Below are 23,747 nucleotides of genomic sequence, written 5' to 3' on the forward strand. Positions count from 1 at the left end.
TTCCATGTCTTCAATTTCATTTCTTATCTACATTTTACTCTTCACTCTTCCTATCTTCCCTCTGTATTTTCAGCAGTTTTCATCAGTCCGTGTTGCGGTTGCTTTCCTTCTCCTCGTTGGTGATATTCTGTGCCTCTTACTCTTTACTTTTTGACTTCTCTTTCCCAACATGCTACCAGTCCCGTGGAGGTACTGGTCCCTGCCCCGGCATGTGGGTCGCCGGCGGACTTTGGGTGACCTGTACACCAGCGGATGGGGTCCAGGTGGATAGTCTTACCTTGCTTTGCATGGTGGTTCTGGCTGCTGTCTTGGGCTTTTGCCTGCCTGTGTATGTTCCAGTGCTTGTGTGCCTGCCTGCCTGCCTGCCTGCCCACCACATGTACAGTTCATCCTCTACCTGTGCATAATTGCCTGACTTTCATTCCTAGCACGTGATCAACATCCCCAGTTGATACTAGAGCCCACAGCATTGAAAGATTGCTCTCATATAATTTGATAACTGATCACTCCTCAAAAAAGACCTCAAAAGCCCTCCTCCCATTATAAGCAGCCTGGAAACAATTACCCACAAATGCACTTGTAGACAAGTTAACAATTGTCTTTTGAAAATCAAGCTTGAGTGTTTCGATGTACAGAATACTGGGGACTAGAATGAACCCCCCTGTATTTAGCTCGGTGCCAGGGGAATGTGAGGACCTCAGTCCCCAGTCAACCTTTTCTTCCTGTTATTGAACCTCACAAAAAGAGCCTCGTATTTTTAATTGTGCCATTTCGGTTGTCTGATGCATCCCTGGAACTGGGCTCTATTTCCCAATGGTGTCTCTGAACTAAATCCAACAGTACAGATTGTATATCCTGAACAAGGAACTGTGCTCTAGTTTGAGTCACGCAGAGCTTTTTGTTTCACTTTCATTCAACCTATTTTACGTTTATACATCTTGGGTGTTCTTTAATGTCCTCAAACATAAAACCTCTTACTTTCTTTCCCTGGATGGGCTTTTGCGTCTCACCAGCAACCCTGTGCTGCTCCTGTGAAGGTGTGTGCCTACTTTGAACACTTGCCCAATTTATCAGCAAGGCCCACCCTACTTGTTCACCATTTCTTGGAGTACAGCTTCAATGAGGTGTAAATTGATCCCATCCACTGGCCTGCTTTGTGCCTTCTCCCTGGTAGCCAAATATTTCAATTAGATTTGTCCACTATTTCTGTTCCCTCGTTAAATAAAACCATCCTACTATTGATCCTGTAACCTGCCATTTTAAGGTATTTAAGTATTCATTCTTTCAAGATGATTACATTAAATGTCTCTATTTTGTCCCGTTAGTCCTATATAGGTACCGAAAAATAGTAAAATTGGTTCAGGTGTGACTTGGCTGAATGCTGCATGTTCAGTGCAGTGATTCTTGTGAGGAGTGATTTATAGATACACAAGCATGCCTGGGACATTAGGAGAAGAGGGGGAGCATGCATGATAAAGCGATAGGCGCCAAAATGTTGACCTTTTTGAGGAACATATGCATTTTGGACAAGGGCCATGGTTTTAGGCTGGGAGGTAATGCTGAAGAAAAAGATGGCATGTTGCCTCAGTTAGATGACCATCTGCACTAGAAATGTATGTGTAACCTAACCCACTGGTCACAGTTTCAATTCCAGTAAAAGCGTTGTACCCTTTCATCCACCCAAGGTCAATACATTGAGTTCTTTGAGTTTGGTGAAAGTAGCCTCTGTTGTTTCAGCACCGAAAGACCATTTTGTTTTATACTCCCTATAAATGGTCTGTTTCATTATAAATAAGTGAACGTGCCCCTTCAAAGAGAAGAGATGGGGAGACTGGACACAGCCCCTCTGGCTCCCCTTCCTAGGTTGGGAATGGTCAGAAAGTCGAGAAAGGCATGAAGACCCTGTAGATACACACAGGGAGCCCCCCAGGGATGGCTGACAGAGGGAATAGTCTGTGACCATAGAGGTTTTTGGCACAGCAGCAGTTGGTTCCCAGTTTTTCTTTAGTTGGGTATGGTCTCAAAGCAGCTCACAGTATTGTTTAGTTCAGTTTTGCTAATGCCAGGGCGTGGGGGTGCTCTTAAACATCTCTGTGTTCAATCAACGGGGGGATTTCGAAATGGCCCTTCCATCTTGCTCCCCTCTCTTTTAGGTATAGACCAATACAGCCACATGTTGTATTGTATGGGAAAATCAAAATGTTTTATGCTCTATTCTGTTATGTGTTTTTATGTTTTCCCTTACCGGTGTGATTCAGAATAGAGACATAAATAGCAGAACATTTCAAACAATATTCCAAAACAAGCCCATCACTATGTTCTGGTTTTGACTAGTTCTCCTAATGTTTTTAATTCAGATAGTTTTGGCTGAAAAACATAGATGTGGCTTAAGAGTTCTAACCTGGTCTTCCCCGTTATTGCTAGAATAAGGGTTGCTTAAAAAAAGCTGATCACAGTCTACATGATGCAATTTGCATATTTCCGCAGGTTATTAGGTTGCCCTCTGCCAACTGCCGCAAATCATTTTCTCTTCCACTGTTTACAGAGTTCTTCATTGACTCCATCTTTTTGACTGCAGAAGTGTTATATGCAGTATTGTCTTGTGGTCACTTGACATATCCAGTGTGCAGCTAATGGCGAGTCCCCTTTGCTTTCGGTGCAAGACAAATAGCCACATTGTCATGGTCTGCACCCCTTAGCACTCAGGAGTGTGGTTTCTCTTGTACAGCTACAACTTGATAAATGCAGACATATGTGACGACCTTGCCTGTGTTTGAACCAACAGAGGAGAAGTATGGCGTGATCTACCCATATGCTGCCAGGGACCCGGACGAGATCACACTGGAGAAGGGGGCCATGGTGGAGGTGGTCCAGAAAAACCTAGAAGGCTGGTGGAAAATCAGGTAATCCCTTTATCCTTGAACCGTCCGAATAATGAATTGCAACAGCAATGGCAAGAAAATTTACTGATGCAGCGTTGCATTGCTTTAATGACGTGCAAAATCGTAGAATTCTGCATAGTGACTATATTCTGAATTTACGTGCTCGGCACCGTTCCATCAACTAGTGGCTTCCCCAGAAAAGCACACGTGAATGTAGCGGATATATGTTTTAGGCACCAGCTTTGGGCAGTGTCACTGTATCTGATGAGTATACGTTTTTTTATTTTTTTGTACATTTATGAAAATATAATGAAGTTACGCTTCCAGAGCACAATGTATTTTGTCAGCATCTCGTGTGGCTTTTTTAAAATTTCATTTATTATTACCTAAATGCTCACCTCGTGTAAGAATATCTTGCAAGACGCTGGCAGGAGACTGGCGCGAGCAAAAAATGTCTCTCAACAAGAATTTTCTGCGCAAGTCAGTCTCTTGCATGCAACAATGATGTGAAATTGAGTATATTTTGAAAACTTTTGCAAGTGTAAATACAATTTTGCTTAGCCTTACTTATGATGACATTAACCCAAAACCACAATGTCCCTACTTTAGATGGCCTTTTTAGACCTTTTGCCATTAAATTCGAAGCAGTGATACCATCAAAACTGTAAAAAAAACAGTGACTGGAGTTTGTTTAGCAATGGGTGGTTTGGATAACTAAATGCAGCAGTGTTTTAATTTGAAAATAATGACTTTTTTATTTTTATATAGCACGAACTAGACCCGAGACATCGGGTATCAGAGGGCTTTACATGAGCACCAGCTTAGTTACAGATGGGCACATTCATTTTTGTTAGGCACGGGGAGATTAAGTGATTTGCCCAGAATCACAGGATGTTGAGCATCGTTGCCGAGACTCGAACCCTGTTCCCCAGCTTCGAGGTCTACCGCTCTAGCCGTAAGGCTACATTCTCTTCCCAAGTTAATGAGCAAAGCTGTATTACTACGGTTCTCGTGCTTCACCACACTGTAAGTAAAGCCATTTTCTTCTTTGGGGGGGGGAGGGGGGCCCACAATCTTACCTCTTTTGTGCATGCCCCCCAGGAAAGCTTGGATATCATCATAGAATCCCAGAGAGGGCGGCTCCTTCATATGGAAAAGAGACACCAGATTTGTTTCCTTCTAGAACCCCTCACCCATCTGCAGCACACACATCCCTTTTCGCCAATGCTTTCAATTCAACAGCATATAAACATATTTAAGACCATAGCTGCCATTAAAGTAGCAGTGGCATAGGTCAGAGCAAAATGTAGACTGTCCCACATGGCCACACTTATGGCATATTCTGTGTGATACCCCATTTTATAAGAAATTATTGAACCCCAACATCTCTGTCCAAGGAGAGGAAGATCAGTTATACAATAGGCAGGAAAGTAAAGGGTTCATTGGAAATGCAATCCTAAATTGTCCATTCTATTGCTATGCTATGAACACTGACGGTGAGAATCGATGGAGGAGATTGTCCAGGGTCTTTCAGATGACCATAAGAAAGCAGCAGCAGCTTTGCAAGATGGAAACTGTTGACAAGGCTGGTATGTCCTTGGAGAGTGAACTGGTCCTACCCTAGCTTTACCATTCGGATATCAAGGGAATTGAAGGCATTGCTCACAATCGTATTACTGCTACCTACAGGAGGAGCCGGCATTCATAAGACTCTGCCTTCCAGCAAAAGCGAATCCCATTCCAACAACATTTGTTTTGAGGGAAGGTGAGCTGATGAGGCCACAAGATGTTTTTATTTTTCCTAACACACTCATGACACTCCATTCGACTATACCGCTTATGTCAGGGCAGGCTTAGGTATTTCTTCAGTGATGGCACCACAAGCCCTTAGACAAGCGGATGCTTCAGAGGGCTGGTTCTAGGTACTGCACCAAATTCATGACCGGAAACGCAAATCACATCAGACTTTCACAAAGTTGGATTAAATGCTTCTTCTGCTGGAAGAGGTCAAGGCATTGTGGGAAGATGGTGCACATAAAGTGCTAACACGTGAAAGTGGCCTGGGGTATATTTGGTAGACTGTATATGGTACACTCTGCCACATTCTAGCTCTTTATTATTCACTTCATTTGCACTTTTAAAATCAAGATGATGATGGAGCTCAACTTCAGTCTATTCGAAGAGGATGACTTCTTGTCAACAGCCAATATGAAGGGTGCCTAAATGTTTGCCTTCATGCATCCAAGGTACATAGAATATTGTCTTTAAGTGGTAGGCAGGAAGTTCTTCCTAGTAGCTCCTTCCACCTTTGAAATCCATTCCGCCCCATTAATTTTCATGAAATGCTTTTCGGTTGTGGGGCCCCAGCTATGATGCAAAGTCCTACGTGTGCACAGATTCCTAGTCAACAGGTTATTGAGTAGCAGTTAACTTTTAACATTGTCGTTGGAGCACAAACGGCATTAAATATTTGTATGAGTAAATATGTAAAAGTTGTTTGCATCTTGCTCATTGTTAGTGATTTCTTTGGAGGCAGATTTCGAAACTTCAACCAATGATGACTCTTGTTGTTTGAGATGCACACTTATTTTCATAACACAGTTCCTTTTTAGGAAACCTCACCTTCTGATAGTGAGACAGGGATTCAATCGTTGCAAACAAAGTCCTTATTTTTCACCTTGACCTCATGCGTGACTTGAGGTGAAACCACTCCAGATCATGCTCCACAGTCAGTGGATCCAAGCATTGGTAGACTGGTAGGATGTGGGCTGGTGGACACCACAGAATTTATCAGTAGGCAGAACAGTCATGGATTTGGTAAACACAGTGACAGACTGAATGAACCAGTATCCACGTAGTCATTTCACACGCCCACAGACTGTACAAATCAACAGACACACTCAGAAGGAACTTTGGAAAAATGAGGGTTCGACTAAGCCACCATCCCTGATATTTTTCCAGCATGTGGCCTTCTGCAGAACGATTGATTTTTGCTGCAGTCTAAAACAAAACGTGTCTAAATTATGCCTCAAGGCATTTGTGGCTGGGGTTAACGGAAAGGACCTCTGGCCATGTGTTGAAGGACGTGTGAGCATGCTTTTCTCCTACTCTCCCTCTTTCTGCAAGTCGCCACAGAATACACAATGGCCCACGTCACTGTCAGTTTATTTGAATAAACATATCTCGTGTTGATGTGCTCTTCTAACTTATGAAATTGACTTACTCACGGTACAAGAAGTTGCCATCAACACACAGCTTTTGAGGATGTGCCAGGGTGAAATCTGACATCCAGGCCCCAAGTCAATGCACTTTCCAGCCTGGATCCTGAAACTTAGTATTTGAATGTAGAAATCTCACGAAGATTCATTAACATTCTTCTAGAGGCGAGAAGGCCACATGCATTAAACTACTACTCGCCAAACTAGAACTTGTTGAAGCCTAGTTAATTCAAAGGCAGATGACACCCTGCTTGTTATAATATGGTATGGTATGGTATGTGATGTAGATTTGTAGAGCGCACTGTCAACCGGGAGGGTATCTTGACACTGAACACGTGTGAGTCTAGGCAAACCTAGGACCTAGTGGCAGTGCTGTTAAAGCCAGGTCTTCAGCTTCTTGCATAATAGAAGAAGTGAGGAGGAGGAGGATCTTATGTGCACGTCATTCCATGCTTTAGGGTCGATGTAGAAGTATCGACTGCTGGATCTGGTTTCCATATGTGAGGGATGTGTGAATGTAGGTGTCCGAACAAGTGTTGTGCGAAAGGTTTGTGAAACCAGGTGCTGTTTTTGAGGTATGCTGGGCCAATGTTTTGTAGTGCCTTGAAAGTGTGGGTGAGGAGTTTGAATTCTGCTCGTTCGTGTATGGGTAGCCAGTGGAGCTCCTTCAGTTGTGGTGTGATGTGAATGCGGCATGGGAATTCTGGCTGCAGAGTTCTGAATGGTCTGCAGCCTTCTGGTGAGTTTTTGGTTGATCCTGGAAAAGAGTGTTCATGTAGTCCAGCTTGCTTGTGACTAGGGCATGTGTGATTGTTTTCCGGGTGCTGATTGGGAGCCATTTGGAACTCTTACTCTACGTCTTCAGCGTATTCAAGCAAGATGCAGTGACGTCTGTGACTTGGGTAGTCATACTGAGTTTGCTGTTGATTACGATCCCGAGGTTCTTGTCATGTGTGATGGAGATGGGTGTCGGTCCTTGCTCTGTTGGCCACCAGGTGGAGTCCCACTATGAAGTTCTCTTTCCGAAGATTACGGTCTTGTCAGTGTTAAGCTTTAGGCAGCTGGTCTTCATATCCGCACTTCGTGATGTGTGATCTTACTGTTCATTGGTTAGGGTTCACCTGGTAGTATTAGCAGCTACCTTGAATGTCAAGGACTCTGCTTTGCTCTTCATAACCCTAGTAATCCATTCTTTTCTGATGGGGCTCCATTGTACCTGTGTAGTGTGGGACCTAAATATGGTACTCATAAAATTGATTGCACCGTCTTTTGAGCTGGTGCCTAACAGTTTATGCAAGCAGCTGACTTTGAAGATACCTTTCTGAATTGTGATTACCTCATTATGCAGTCTTAGAGATATAGAAGGTCGGACAGTGCATCACGCTCATCTGCTGATTTGATGTGCATTCTCGCTTGAGGTTTTTTATCGCAAGGGTGGTCAGTTTCCTGTCTGTTAAACTATAGAAATGCCTTCTTTATTCCTGGAACGCAAAACAAAAGAAATAGTGTTGCATACCTTTCATGTACTTTCACGGTTGTGAAAGTTGAAGTAGCAAAGGTGCATTTTGGATTTAAGGTCAAGATCATCTAAGTTTCATGATACTTTACTGATGCATACCAGAAGATTATGTGATGATGCGCATGCGAATCTGGAATGCATTCATGCTGTAAAATTATTTTTACAGGTCAAGAGCTTGTTTCTTCTTGCAGCTTAAAGGGAGCAACTGAAATATCCCGGTTGGGCAAAGGAATCTCCTCGAACAGAGGAGCCCAGAGAGAGACCCAGGCTCTGCCCAATCCTTTGGCGATGTAGGCACCACAGTGTGTTTTCTACCAGCCAACACAGGGTACCAACACAGCTAGGAAAAACAATATTTTTAAACTTCTGTGCCTTTTTCGCAATACTACTATTAGTAAACAACCTCGTGCCCAATTATTATGTTGCCCAATAACGTTTCCTGTTTGTGTTAGGTGGAGCAAAGGGGTCACTCTGGGTTGTGGATGGCAATGCAAATGTTGCATCACCTTGTGCGGTGTGGGTCGCATACTCAAAACACTGACCAGGAACTCGCTATGGCTACCAGCAAGCCATTTTTACCATGCCAATGGGGACTTCCTTTGTAAAACACTCTCAATCTTAGACAGTTTAGGCTATATCCGGCATCTCAAGCAAATACATTATCATGTTGGTTATCTCGAGGTAAGGGGTATAATTTGGTGAACGTTACGCAGAGCCTTCTGAATGGTGTGCCACATTCGCCCAGTGTTTCAACCAAGCTAAAGGCTGCATTGGAATTGGGCCAATGTTAGTGTTTGCTGGCAGGTTAAGGCAATTTGTAGCAATGCCATGAGATCTTAAAGCCTCTTTGTTAAGTTTTGCAGCATTCCTGCTAATTCTGTGACTTCAGTTCAATTCCTGCCAAGGAGACTAGACATTATTTAGAAACTACCATCCGGTCAAGGCCGACTAAAACATCCAAAATTATGGCTCAAACCACATTCAGCAGGAAATACACTTTAAAATCATTCTGTATAATACAGTGTAGGGCTAATAGGCATCTGTGTGAAATGTGTCCGTAACGCAGCTGTTGCACATAAAACTTGCTGAACGCTTTACAGTTAAATTAGATTATAATTTTGGACCGCCATAAAATTGACTACAATTTTGTAAACTGTCACAATTCATTCACTGATTACGCCTTTGTGTACTCTAAAAAACCCACATGGCCAGAACTAGTGTGATGCCATGTATTGCTTGAAATATACATAGTTTTACAAAGATATTGCAACATAATTATCAATAACCATTTTCCAAAGTAATTTCCCTTGGCAGCTTCTTGCCCGCTACTGCCAGAGACATTGATGACAACCTAAGCTTGTCAACTGCAACCCTGCCGCCTAAATTAAAGACTTAAGGTCCTCTTTTACGTTTTCTGGTTTGAGAGATACTGCCAAATCCTGAAACTCTTAAAATAGGAAGTAATTCTTCTGTCTGACTTGCTTGTGGAGATGACCGAACCGAAACCAGTGCAGTTCATGTCCATGCGCCTACAGGGAGGGCAGAAGGATAGCTACCCTCTCCCAAGAGCTGTTTGCTCAGCTCTGCTGGAGATGTACTTTCTACATTCTGGCTCTAGTTATGGCATTTCTTTATTTTGAGTTAGGGTTGAGGTTTGAAAGTGGTTACGAGAAATGCGGATGTACTTGGTTATGGAGCTCGTAAATGCGTAACAGTCGACTCTTTTCAGATCTCACAGGTAAGAATCTCCGTCGTCAGAGTTTATTTAATATCTGGGCTAAGAGAGGCTGGTTCCAAGGCCTGTTTGCCTAACGCTGGATTTTCACACTACTTGGAATCCAGTTTTGACCACGGGACTCTTCGTCTACCTTTCGCATGCAAATTTACCATGAGTTAAATATCACCTTGGGGTTCACCCTCATCCACAGCTTCAACCAATACAACTGTAATGTCGAGGTTATCCCTTAGCAAGTCATGCCCAATTCTGAATTGCTTGTGGTTTGTGTGTAAGAGCGGAAGTAACTGTCTTTTTTGGCATTTATATTGGGACTCTTTGGCCAACTACCTGTGTTAATCGGCTAATCAGCTGTGCCTTGCATCCTCCAGTCCTGGGCCTAAAATCAGCGTCCAGGGGCAAGACTAACACTTTGCGGAAGGGGATCCTTTCTATCTTGCCAGGGCTTGGTGAAGATTTCAATCCATGTATTTGCTCAATTGTCAAAGTCTCAATTTCCTCTCAAAAGAGATGTGCATTGACTCTGTGATGCCCAAATGCTCAATCAATCTGGGGTTTATAAAGCGCTCTACTCACCCGTGAGGGTCTCAAGGCGTTATGGGGAATGGGGCAGCTCCGGCTCAGTCGAAGAGCTAGGTCTTGAGGTCCTTCCTGAAGGTGTGCAGGGTTGGTGAGCGTCCGATGTTTACGGGGAGCTCGTTCCAGGTCTTGGCTGCGATGTAGGAGAAAGCTCTCCCACCCGTTCTGTTTCTGCGGATGTGGGGGACCTCTGCCAGTGCGAGATCGATGGAGCGGAGGTTCCTTTTAGGCACATGGAAGGATACTCTTTCGTTGAGGTATTTGGGTCCAATGTTGTAGAAGGATTTGTAGGCGTGGGTGAGGAGTTTGAAGGTGACCCTTTTCTTGACGGGGAGCCAGTGGAGGTCTCACAGGTGTTGGGTCATGTGTTTGTGATGTGGCTTTCCGCTGACAAGTCTGGCAGCGGCGTTCTGGATGGTCTGGAGTCTGTGCATTAGTGTTTTGTTGATTCCGGCGTACAGGGCATTGCAGTGGTCCAGTCTGCTGGTTATGAGGGTATGGGTGACAGTCTTTCTGCAGTCGGGGGGATCCACTTGAAGGTTTTGCGGAGGATGCGCAGGCAGTTGGAGCTGGTGGAGGCGACGGCATTGATCTGGCGGTTCATGGAGAGAGAGAAGTTGAGGATGATGCCGAGGCTGCATGCGTGGTCAGTGGGAGTGGGTGGATTCCCAAGGGCGGAGGGCCACCAGGTGTTGTCCCAGGCGGAGGTGCAGGATCCGAGGATGAGGACCTCCAGTCTTCTCTGAGTTGAGCTTAAAGAAACTGTCTTTCATCCAGGCAGCCACGTTCTTCATTCCTCCCTGGAAGCAGAGTCTGGTGTCTTCAGGATTCTTTGTGAGGGAGAGAATGAGCTCGCTGTCGTCGGCATAGGATACAATGCTGAGCCCATGCTGGCTGACGATGGCGGCGAGGGGGGCCATGTAGACGTTGAAGAGCGTGGGGCTGAGAGAAGAGCCTTGGGGTACTCCGCAGTTGATATCGGTGGGTTCAGAGAGGAAGGCAGGGGGTCTGATCCTCTGGGTTCTGCCAGAGAGAAAGGATCAGATCCAGTCGAGGGCAGTTCCCTTTATCCCTGGGTTGTGAAGTCTGGCTGAAAGGGTGCGATGAGAAACAGTGTTGAAGGCTGCAGAGAGGTCTAGGAGGATGAAGGATGAAGGCCGTGGTGTGTCCGTGGTCGAGTAGCAAACAGATGTCGTCAGTGGTGACGAGGAGAACGGTCTCGGTGCTGTGGTTGCTGCAGAATCCAGACTGTGAGGCGTCTAGGATGGAGTTACCTTCGATGAAGGTTGTCAGTGGGGCGTTCACGAGTCGCTCTGTGACTTTCGCCGCGAAAGGGAGGAGAGACATGAGCCGGTAGTTTTTCAGGTCCGTTAGGTCGGCCGTTGGCTTCTTAAGGAGGGGTTTAACCTCCGCCCATTTCCAGTTGTCTGGGAAGATGCCGGACATGAGGGAGGCGTTGATGGTCCGTCCCAGTTCGGGTGCGAAATCGGCAGCGTCCCTGTGGAATATGTGCAATGGGCTGGAGTCTGTGGGGGGGGGGTCCGGAGAGGGTTTTCTGCATGGTGGTTGTGGTGTGTTCAACGGTAACGGGATTCCAGGTGATGATGAGTGCGTTGAGGGTGGTAGAGTCATAGCAGTGGGACCTTGGTGAACCAGGGTTCCCGGCGCTGGTTGAGTTTGAGTCACGGACGGGCTTGCTTTAGGCGCACCAGCGGCACGCGTGTCTGCGCAGCGGTCTGCATTAGGTAGGGGAGGAAGGCTCAGCTGGGAGGCGGGAAAACTGCAGTGGGTAGAGGGGAGGGGCCGGGACAGCAGTGGCGAAACAGGGAGAGGGGAAGCGCAAGGGGGCAGGCACAGTACGGAGGGAAATAGAGTAAGATAACAGAAAAAAAATTAAAGACAGATGCGAGGTGGCAAAAATGAACACAGTTAAGCACAACTAAACAAAAAACGCAATACTCAGAGGCAGCAGCCTGGAACACCCAGAGCAAGGGGCTCAGCGGCAGCGACGAAGAGCAGGAGCTGTCGGGGAGAGTGCAGGCCTATGACCGAAGTCAAGGTTATACGAGCGCTCCCCCGCAGCGGTCTGCATTAAGGAGGGGAGGGGAGGGAGGCTCAGCGGGGAGGCGGGAAAACAGGCACGGGTAGAGGGGAAGGGCCGGGACAGCAGTGGCGGGAAAGGGAGAAGGGGAAACGCAAGGGGCAGGCACAATAAGGAGGGAAATCATGTAAGATAACAGAAAAAAATGAAAGACCGATGCGAGGTGGTAAAAATGAACATAATTAAGCAAAATACACAGTTAAGCACAATTAAACAACAAGCATTTACAATGCAATGGTTTTGCCTTTGTGAAAGTTAGAGCTATTGGCATTGCTCTTGACATTATTTTTCTTTGTTTTTTTTTAACATAAATAAATGGTATTGTCATTTACAATAGCAGGGCAGGGCACAGGGAAGGGGGGGCGAGGAGAGACGAAGGAGAGCTGCGGGCTCAGGGAAGGGGGGGGCGAGGAGAGACGAAGGGAGGGCGAGGAGAGACGAAGGAGAGCTGCGGACTCAGGGAAGGGGGGGCGAGGAGAGACGAAGGAGAGCTGCGGGCTCTTGTTGTAATGCTTGAATGGATGAGTTGGTGGATTCATGGATGGGTGCATGCATGGATGGGTGCATGCATGGATGGGTGCATGGATGGATGGGTGTATGGATGGATTAAAACTGTGAGCACTTTACCGTGCACGTATTTGAGGCCTAATAAGTGCCGGTCTGCATTATTCATGCACTGCGGCCCTGTTGAGAAGTACACACCTTCCCAAGCTCCTAAGCGGCTCTGTTTAGAGGTGCTACCAATGTCCACTAAATGCTGTTACATTTTAGGTTTAGTGGCCCTGTTCCGAAGTGCCGGGACTGGCTAATTAATGTCAATGAACGCTGTTGAGAAGTGCACGCACTGAGAGCCGTCAGGACCTGCTCATATAAAGTGCTGCTTTCAAAGATACGTATACCTCCCCCTCCATACTCCTTAAAATACGAAGATCAGAAAAGTTCCTTTTCTTATTCGTGTTTCCTTTAAATACGCTTCATAGGTCCGGCTTACAGGAAAGGAAACGCGGGAGACCTTGTAGCAGTAATGTTGACTCTGTCAGTGGTAATTGTAAGTCTGCGGTTCAGAGGCAGAGCTGGCAGCGACCATGCATCAGTATTAAGCGTGCAGTCGGTAGAGCCAGCGTCCCACATGGTATCGAGGCTCGGGGATGCAGAGAGAGAAGGGATACACGCAATGCCATGTGAGCTAGAGACCGTTGCGCGTCAGGGGCACAGAATGCAAGAACACCACTAACAACCACTGGCAAAGCCAATAGCCCTGACTCGTTGAAGGTATGATGTTACTTGTTGTATCATATATCTGAATGCAATGACAGAAACAGCAAAATACAAGTCGGGTGGCACACTAGGCTAAACACAGATTATTAGCTTAAGTATTTTTAAGACGCCCTTCATTACATTGGCCACGGCCGTTTGAGAGACCCCCCAGTTTTTACATCCCACTTAAAGCCCTGTTGATTGTATAAGCCTCAGGAGTATGAATGGCTGAATGCACCCGCCAGGATTGCAGCTTCTATCCTGCAGTTTGCATCGCTACGGATGCGTTACTCCACTGAGCGTAACTACAAGTGACGTCAATGAGAGCCACCTGAGAGGGCTGGAGACCACGTAGCAACCATTTGCTGTTATCAAACCAGACAGGCGCTAGAAAGTACATTGAGAGTCGGGTAACAGGGTGATACCAAGCAGCGTGTGTCACTTTGCAACTATAAATTTTGAAGCGAACGTAAATCTGGAGACCTTTGAGGGCGGGACGCGGCTAGGAGCAGGCAGGGGAGCCCCGCGGTGAGACTGAGCTCCTCCGCCCGCTCGCCTGAGCGCACAGGGGTCGGGTGGCGGCTCTTACATCACCTGCCGCCCGCCCTTCCCGCTCCGCCACCTCCGTGTTTTGCAGCGGACCGCTCTGTCGAGCGCACTCCTGCAGACGAGCGCCCGGGGCTGTGGAGAAGCGGCCGGGATGGCGTGGCTTCAGCTCGCCACAGCGCTGCCTGCAGTCGGGCCGGTGGCTCTCCAGGCCTGCCCTGTCCGGGCGGGGGTGCAGCGGAAGCATTTACGGGCCGGAAACACGGGGGGGCGGGAACGGGGCACACACGGACAGCGGGGGGGCGGGAACGGGGCACACACGGACAGCGGGGGGGGCGGGAACGGGGCACACACGGACAGCGGGAGGGGGGCGGGATATCAAATCAAAATGCTGAACACTCACCTGGACTTCTTGGAGCAACAAGAAGTCGACGGGCCCCGGCGCCATCTTCGGCGCAATGACAAAAACATGACTTGAGGAAAGCAAAAAAATAACCCCGCCCACCGCCGCATGACTACACAGAGGGAACGCGAGAGGGAACGCCCATGGAAAAAATCTCGGGAACGCCCCCGAATCTGGTCCGGGATTGACGGACAGAGCCGTCTCCCAATGGCTAGCCTCCATTTATGGAGCTAGCCAATGGGAGGAGGGGGTGGATACCCGACCCCACAGAGGAAAACATAAGATTTTGCTAGCGTATGCGTACTTCGTACGCATTGGCTAGGCAAAACCTAAAAACGCAATACTCCGAGGCAGCAGCCTCGAACACCCAGAGCAGGGGCTCAGCGGCAGCGACGAAGAGCAGGAGCTTTCTGGGAGAGTGCCGGCCTATGACCAAAGTCAAGGTCTTACGAGACCCTTAGTTTCAGTGAATGTTGCCTTGTTTATGCAGGAGAGTTGAGTATCTAAAAATTGTGAAACAACTGAGGATTCATTTCTTAAATAAGTGGAGTTTATGTATACATCAGAGCCCTCAGCATTAATGAGGAAGTATGATTCACGGGCAAAGGAAGTGATGACTAATGTGCAAATCAGAAATATGATGTACTACTTGAGGAAATCTAAACACTAAAGCTGATTCTAAATATATTCCGTCTCTAAATGTTAGTAAGTGGTAACACAGGTTGGCAGTGTTGACTGATGTACAGAAACACTATGTATGTTCTTATGGTATGGCATGTAAGACCAGTGTTAAATCTAGGGCATTATTCTGTTTATTTAGAATCGGCAACTCTGCTAGTTGAAAGATGTTTTCCTCAAATTAAACCACCTTAGTTATGTGAGAGTTTTTCCCTTTCAGCCACCATCAGTTTAACTCTTGAGGCACATGGTGTTTTTATAGTCAAACAAAAAGGCATTTATGGGAGCACAGACCATGTACTATTTCTCTTGGTTTATGAGTAAGTTAATCAGAGAAGTAAGAAGAGCAACATGTAATACGAAAAAGTCCCTATGCTCGTTACTTAGATTAGCTGCCAGTAACTGAGGTAGCTAGAAAATGTGTCCTAAACCTTAATTGAACGATAAAAAAAATTAGATGCAGCTTTGTGAACTTAAAGCTTCATACTTCTCACCATAAAAGTACGTGCTTGTTTGCTAACAGTGCTGTGCATTAAAGTATTCATAATGAAACCCCACCAATATCTCGGACAGAGTTAGTTCGGGGGTCCTTTTATGGCCTGTACGGATGCCCTGGCTTGCCAAAATAACTGTACAGCTCAATAAAGCCCATGCTATTTTTAATTTCTCAAACACTCAGGCATTTCACAGTACTTGCAGTCTACTAGTCGAGTCGTACATCAGGAGTTGGCAGGTACAGTGAGTTAAATCACTAACACTGTTCGTGCAAATACACAGAACCTGTAGAGCCGAAGAAAACGATTATAAAGCATTTTTGAAGGAGTAACGTCAAACGTTACGTTACGTTACGTTAAAAATATTTGTACCGCGCACGTTCACCAACGGTTTCATGGCGCTCTTTGACAATATACGTTTACCAGGGAGGAGGGGTTACTCGAATGCTGACTGAAATAGCAGAGTTTTTAACAGTGTACGGAAGCAAGCATAGTTGGAGCAGAGACGAAGAGCCGTTGGAAGAGAGTTCCAAGTGGAGGAGGCCAGAAAAGAAAAACTCAGTCCTCCATGCTTTTCCCTTCTATATTTGGGTACCGCAAGGTAATTAAGAGATGTAGAACGGAGAGCTCTATAGGGGATGTATCGTGTCAGGCAAGATGAAATAAAGGCCGGGGCTGAGTCGGAGAGGGCCTTGAAGAAGGTACATCCAAGCTTAAAGATTCAGCGTTTGGAGACAGGGAGCCAGTGAAGATTGCGAAGAAGGGGAGTAACGTGCTGATGTTTGGGCTGGCAAAAAATCAGGCGGGCAGCCTGATTCTGCACTAGTTGCAGCCGGTGGAGGTGATAGGCAGGGATCCCCGCATACAGAATGTTAGCATAGTCGAGTCTAGAACTGAGAAATTGAAAGGTGACTAAGCTGACACTTGTCAAAGTTGGTGTAGTTTGAAGTGAATAATAAGTTCAGTAGCATCTGAAATCAGGTGTCCTGATTTACTTTTCCAAGCCTTGTTTTAGACTAGGGAGAGGGACCGAAGGTTGCCAATAAGCGTATTTATCACTTGTTGATGGACAGTGACATTTCAATATGAGAGTGCTCTCATTCAGCACCATCAACCATAGTAACCCTCTGACACAACAGACTGAACTAAGCTTGGGAGGCGCAGCCAAACTTGGATAAGATAAAATGTATCAGGCTTCTTTCAATGTGTTGCAGTTTGCTTTTTTTGGATCCACCTAAAGAAAGACTGTTTGTGGTGTCTCACAAGGATATGCACTTTCTCCCATCTTTTCAATATTTACTTTTACCCCTTATTTGTGTTAATGTGGTTATTTGGGTTTTCTTTCCAACACCAAAGTCAAAACCTCTTCAGAAATATCCTTCACCCAATCAATCTCTGACAGACCATTATGACTGGATAAGTGAAAACTCTATAAACTTGAGTCTGTCAATGATGTAGGTTGTGGTGGTTGGCCGCAGTCCATTTAACATTGCATGCACTTTTGGGTAACTCCCTTATCCTGCCTCAGTATTTAAAAAGAAACTGAAGTGCTAGTTGATTCCACACCACATAGCTCACGTGCGGGCACATGCATCAAAGGAAATTGCATTCGCAAACGGTGCGAATCGCAAAATTCGGCCGTTTGCGAATGCAATTTACATTTTTGGGATGCATTATGCATTTTGTTGTTCTCGCAATTTAAGAAATCGCAAAATTGCGATTTCTTAAATTGCGATTGCATTTAAGGAATCTCAAATTGAGATTCCTTAAATGCAATGCAACAAACTTTTAAAATTTGCGAATTCGCAAATAAGGGGTGCAAATTACCATGAAGTTGACCTTCATGGTAATTTGCGAAAACTTTTAAAAATGCACAAAAGTGCATTTTTCAAAGTGCCATTTTACACACACACATGCCCTTGGGGCATGTGTGTGTGAAAAATGTACAGGGGTGCAACAGGATGTCCTTTGGACCCCCCTGCACCCTTGAAATTGCATTCTCATTTTGCGATTCCTTAATTGCGATTCGCAAAATGAGAATGTCTTCCCATTCATTCCTATGGGCCTCTAGGCCCATAGGAATGAATGGGAAGGGATTCCTTAATTGCGATTCTTAAATTGAGAATCGCAATTAAGGAATTTTAAGAAATCGCAATTTATTTAGCGATTTCTTGATGCATTGCAGTTTGCGATTCTTTAATTGCGATTCCTTATTTTTCGCAATTAAGGAATCGCAAACTCCAATGTTGATGCATGTGGCAGTTGGTCTCTGTTATCTTTTCATTTTCTTTCACTTTGCTTCGATGTATCCAGAGAAACCTCGAGTTTCAATCATTCTTGTTGCAGGCCTGCCAACCTCTTAATTATTTCCGTATTGTGAGAGGTCAAGGGGATCCCTTGGAGGCACGGGACCCAAAAGATGGGGTGAGCTTTTAGGCCATAACTGCCTCCCAGCAGTGGAGATCCCTTAGAGGGTGTGCAACTTGGAGCCTATCACTCGCCTGCCACCGATCAAAAACACAAACAAAGGCTCCTAAAGCTGGCACCCATGTACCAGGGAAGTTGCAAAACTACGACTGGGTCCCCACAACAGTCCTCCACTGAGCTGGAAACCCTCTGTCAGGGATTTCCAGCTGGGCTTCCCTTTCACCGTGTGATCACAGCTCCTCACCGGGAAACCGTATGAGGATGGCAGATATTGTGTGACACTCTGTTGGACTGTTTGCATTGACAAGTTTGTTAGGCCTGAGCTTCACTGTTTTAGTGGCATGTTCCTAGTTTTATTGTAGCGCTTAATGAAGTACTTGCATTTACCCTAAAATGTGCTTTCTAGAGCTTTCAGCAGAACAGCAAAGAAGGCAGACCTCATGTCAGTCTTGAGGCATCTAGCTTTACTGAATGTCAGAAGTGAAAGTTGCTACATTCACCATTCTAAGTGTTGTACTCCAAGCAGTTTAGAAAGATTGGAAAGGAAGGGGGAATGGCTGATCCCAAGGAAGTGGGCCTGGGATGGCAGCTGCTAACAGATTGTCAGCACTGGAGGCACCAATTGATATGCTCAGTTTTAACAGCAACTTAGCTGAGCTAATAGCAAGGATGAGCAGTGGACTCCTGTATAGTAAACCTGTGCAGGAAATACACCTAGCTCACGTCACGGAGCCACCAAGTGAATTCTGTTTCCTATAACTGAATGCACTTGTGTGCTGTTGGGTTTATATCATGCAGATGGAGGGCCTGAGAAACGTTGTGTACGGTGCAGATACCCTGGCAACAGGACAAAGAAAGGCTTCTGAGATTCTTCCACAGGGGAATGTTTGATGGAGGCAGGGATATTCAGCTGGACTCTTAAATTGTTGCTGGATTAGAGACCCCATAGTTTACAGTTAGCTTGTTTCCTAACCATCCAGGAACACTGAAAATAGGTAAGTGATTGCATTTCGATGATTTGTTCGTATTATTTTCATGTTTGTCTAAGAAACCATGATGATATTTCCAATGTCTTTCCTACAGAGTTTACCCTTTACCTTCAGAAATTTGAAAATATTTCTGTATACTTTTTCACAGATATTGACGGCTTCCAGCATTAAGTAGTTTCTAGTGCTTTTTAAATGAACTTTTCGAAGCACTGCTATCCAGTAGCTTGAGTTCTGACTTACTTTGTGCCCATGTATTTCTATGGAATGGTGATGTGACTGAATGGCATGGGAACCAATAAGCACACATTCAAAGCATAGCTTTAGAGCTGAAGGCAATGATAACAAGACAAAGCAAGTGTATATCTTGGTTCGTCTCATTGTGTCACATTTCATAGGCTAGAGGGTCTAGTGCCATGGCCTACTTGTCAGGTAGAGATCCACGCTGCCACCCCTCTTTATTCTCTCTAAAAAGCACCAGAATTGTGGGTATGTATGTATTTAATGCTTGTTAAGCGCGACTGTCACCCAAAGGGTATCCTGGCGCTGAGATCAATTCAACCATCCGATGTATGCTTTAAACTACTCTTGGAAATAAATGTGTTTTGAGATCCCTTTTAAAAGAGACCAGATCTTGTCTACTCCTCAGCGGCAGAGGTAGAGTGTTCCATATTGTGGCGGCTGCAAAGCTGAAGGCGCGGCCACCCATTCTCACTCTGTTTATCCTAGGAATTCTCACTAGGAACGCTGAGGCGGATCTCAAAGGTCTGGCAGCTTGGTACCAAGAGAAAAGGTTTTGCAGTGGTATTGGTCCTTGTCCATGCAGAGCTCCAAAAACCAGGCATAAAGCCTTAAATGTAATCCTCTGCTGGACCGGTAGCCAATGAAGATCAGCCAGAGCTGCAGAAGAGGAGGCCGAGCGCGGGAGAGATAGAGCTAGTTTAGCCGCCATGTTTTGGATCCTCTGCAACTTGAGAATCAGGGTCTTTGGGGCTCCCAGAAGTAGTGCGTTGCAGTAGTCTAACCTACTGAGAATAGAACTACGCACTACCTCTGCTCTAGCTTCCCGAGGAAGGAGTGGTAATATCTTACGTAGAGCACGGAGCAGACCCATACAAGTCACTACAGTCCTGTTCACCGAGGCATCAAGTTGTAAATTTGGTTCGAACACAACTCCCAGATTGCGAGCCGATTCTGCGGCCTCCACCGAGCCCGGTTTTGGAAGTTGGCCAGAAATCTTCCGGCAGTGCACGAGGGAGTCGATCTAGGGAGCAATGCCGTACCTCCGTTTTCGACCCATTAAATTGGAGTGAGTTGGCTTGCAACCACTCTGCTGTGGCCGACATACAGTGGTCAAAAGTGTCCCTCGAAACCACCTCGGTGCCCTCAAATGAAAAAATCAATTGAGTGTCATCGGCATAGTTGATGACTTGTATGCCGAATGACTTTATTAGATATATCAGGGGTTGGAGATATAAATTAAAAAGGATCGGACTGATCGCGGATCCTTGGGGGACACCTTGATTCACCTGTCGTGTGGCAGAACGAAAAGGTGGTAACGCCACAGCTTGTTGTCTATTGCCGAGATATGATGTTAACCAGGTTAAGGCCAGACCAGTTATTCCCACATTTCTAAAACGGCCCAATAAGACCTCATGGTCCACCGTGTCGAACGCGGCCGACATGTCAAGCAGCACTAAAAATGCTGACTTGCCCCTGTCGACACGCGTTCGCAGATCGTCCAACACGGTGACCAGTGCAGTCTCAGTACCATGGGCCGGTCTGAAGCCGAATTGGGCTGCATCCAGGCAGGAGTTGGTTTCCAGGAAGTTGGCCAAGGCTCTCGTAACCCACTTCTCAAGGATTTTTATCGCAAATGGTAGAAGCGAAATAGGCCTATAATTGGCTGAGCAGAGAGGGTCCAGAGTAGCCGTTTTTAACAGAGGTGTTACTGTTGCCAGCTTCCAACTGTCTGGGACTGATGCTGTAGCCAACGATTGGCAACAGATTGAATGGAGCGGGGGAAACAACTCGTCTTGAAAGGCCTTCCAGATCTTATGCGGCATTGGATCGAGGGGTGAACCTGAGGATACGCAATTGGCCAAAGCGCAAAATTCCTCCAGCGAGGGAGCAGGGAAACTAAACAACTGGGAGGTCCCCTCCTTGTTATTACTCTCTTCGAATTCCGAATGACAGGGGAATATCGAGGTGGGAAGCAAAGATGGTGTATGCTTTCTGGAAGCTGCGAGTCCATTCAAAATGTTCCTAATTTTCTCCTCAAACGCGAGGGCTAAAGAATCGCAGAGTTCTTGAGACGCCGGAGTGGATGGCGCGGCGCACGAAGGATTGGATAAACTTTTAACCAGCTTAAACAAGGTCTGCGATTTATGAGGAGCCTTTGCCAAGGTATCTTCCAAAAACCTTGCTTTAGCACTCCTTAACTGAAGCTTATATTCCAGCAGGGCAGCTTTATATGCAGCCCTGTCCCGCTCCTTGTACCCTCTCCTCCATGTGCGTTCCGCCTGCTTACAGCGGAGCTTGGACTGACCAAGATCCTCAGTAAACCAGGCGTTTGTCCCTCTAGGTCTATCTCTCACTTTCCGTAGAGGGGCCACCTCATCCAATGATGTCACAATTTGCTGACAGAGGACAGCGTAGCTCTTATCCACACTGTCTTCCATCCTAAAAGTCCCAGACAGTAATATGGGTCGAATCGGCTCCCTAAGAAGGCGAGCCCATTGTCGATTAAGCTTAGTGCTCCCCAGATTACTTGATTTTATTAAGGCAGGCTGGGCTATGGACAGAAGGATCAGTGAGTCGTCGGTCCTGCATTGATCTAAGATTTCTTCCACAGTAACCAACTCCCTCTCGGCAAATACCAAGTCCAGTGTATGCCCCTTCGCGTGAGTAGATGACAGAACCAGCTGTTCAAGTTGAATATTACCACACGCTTGGCAAAGTTCTCTATAAGCTAGATCTTGAGGGCCGGAGGGCCAAAGGTTAAAGTCACCCAGTACCAGAAACTTGGAATGAGAATTTGAAAGATCATAGATCAGGTCGACCAGTGACTGAAGGGCCGCTGTAGTTGACGAGGGTGGCCTATAACATAAGAGGCCTGCAATCAGCGTACCCCCCTGAGCAGTGATGGAAAAGCCCATAAGCTCGAATCCCTGCACTTCCTTTACCACTAACTGGAGGAGGGAGATTGATTCTTTAAAAATACATCCTACTCCACCCCCCCTCCCGGAAACTCGAGGAATGTGCCTTATGAGGTATCCCGGTGGGCAAGCCCAACCAAGTTCCACCCCACAGTCTGCCTTGATCCAGGTCTTAGTCACGAATAATATATCCAGATGGAAGGATTCTATTACCAGGGCAATTTCGGCATAATGCTTTACAAGGGAGCGGACATTTAAAAGTCAGCAAGAGAGAGTCTGATGTTGTTCTCCCCCGTATTATGATCTAATAAAGCATGTAAGTCCGTCTGTGAACCCGGTGGGTGAGAGGTATCCGTAATCGGCGCTCCGGGCGCACCCGGGACGCGAACGGGCGCAAACGGGCTTACCTCTGGCGCACCTCCGGCGCGTCTACGGCGCGCCCGCTGCGCGTCTGTTTACACATGCCTATTTATAATATTACGCCGCCCGGGCTTCCGGCTACTAGAGCCTCTAGCCCCACCTAATATGGCGCCTGAAGTGGCCCAAGCGTCAGCCCCCACCCAAGATGGCGGTCGGAGCAGCACCACCAGGAACCCCTCTACCTAAGCCCCGCCAAATGCGGGTGAGAAAACTATTAGAGTGCAGGTAAGCCTCACTATGCACCCGCGTTGCTGGTCAGATGATTAAACAAGAAAATACAATAGCGCGAATACAAGCTTCGTATTATTGGGCCTTCTGTTTAGCCTGTGTGACATGACTTAGTTGTAGGGAACATGTTAAATGAATCTTTATTCCATTTCAAATAAAGCATTACCTTTTATTTTTTAAAGCAATTTCAAAGATGTACTGTGCAAAGCTATACATAGCAATTTCAAAGCAGCTTTGCAAAGGTGTACATAATTCTCGTCAGTTTTCGAGTTATCAAACTACAGCATAGAGAGCAAAGGCGAGTCATGTTATGTGTATTTGTATTGTGCTCACCTCACTTGGAGGGTTTCCTGGCACTGAAGCAGGAGCTGTATGGGCTGTTTCATGGTCGGGGCTAGGTGAACTGCCAGGTCTTCAGTTCCTTGCTGAATTCAAGAACTGAGGAGGGGGCAGTATGTGCTGGGGCAGATTGTTCCAGGCTTTAGGTGTTAGGTACGAGAAGGCCCGCCCGCTAGATCTATTTCTGTCTATTCTGAGGTTGTGTGCAAGGAGGATTCTGGCTGAGTGGAGGTGTCTGATGTATTTGTGGATGTTTATGTGGTTGTTGAAGAACGTGGGGCCTATGTTGTGTAAGGTTTATATGTATGAGTGAAGAGTTTGAAGAGTGCTCGTTTGTGGATTGGGAAGGAGTGGAGTTTTTTTAGCTGTGGGGCGGTAGGTTGGGGGTGAGCATAGCTTCTGAATTTTGTATGGCCTGGAGTCCTCTGGTCAGATGAGCGTAGAATCCAGCATAGAGTTCATTGCTGTGGTCCAGTATGCTCGTGATGAAGGTTTGGGCGACTGTTCTGTGAGTGTTGGTGGGGAGCCATTTGGGGAGCATCTTGTGGAAGCCGGAGATGAAGTCTGCGTTCACTTGGCTGGTCATGGTGAGTTGGTTGTTGATAACTATTCTGAGACTCTTTACCTGGGTTTCCAGAACAGGTGTGGGTCTTGAGTTTGGCATGCCACCAGGTGGAGTCCCAGAGTGATGTCTTTGCCGAAGATTACTACTTCCGTCTTGTCTGTGTTGGACTTGAGGCAATTGTTTTTTATTCAGCTGGTGACTGCGGTCATGCA

General features: G+C 46.3%; 1 protein-coding gene across 4 annotated transcripts in view; it reads left to right on the plus strand.

Annotated features, from left to right (window-relative positions):
• The window catches only part of SH3PXD2B (SH3 and PX domains 2B), a 305,249-nt gene that overhangs the window by 228,244 nt on the left and 53,258 nt on the right, over positions 1–23,747 (plus strand). For 2 of the 4 annotated variants that reach the window (XM_078653005.1, XM_078653006.1), the window contains 2 exons: positions 180–263; positions 2,786–2,903. In XM_078653005.1, coding sequence (XP_078509131.1) covers positions 180–263; positions 2,786–2,903 — 202 coding nt within the window. The remainder of the gene's footprint in view (positions 1–179; positions 264–2,785; positions 2,904–23,747) is intronic. The other 2 variants (XR_013598659.1, XM_078653007.1) reach the window with 1 other exon arrangement.

The sequence above is a fragment of the Lissotriton helveticus genome, chromosome 7, assembly GCF_964261635.1.
Source record: "Lissotriton helveticus chromosome 7, aLisHel1.1, whole genome shotgun sequence".
NCBI classification, from domain to species: Eukaryota; Metazoa; Chordata; class Amphibia; order Caudata; family Salamandridae; genus Lissotriton; species Lissotriton helveticus.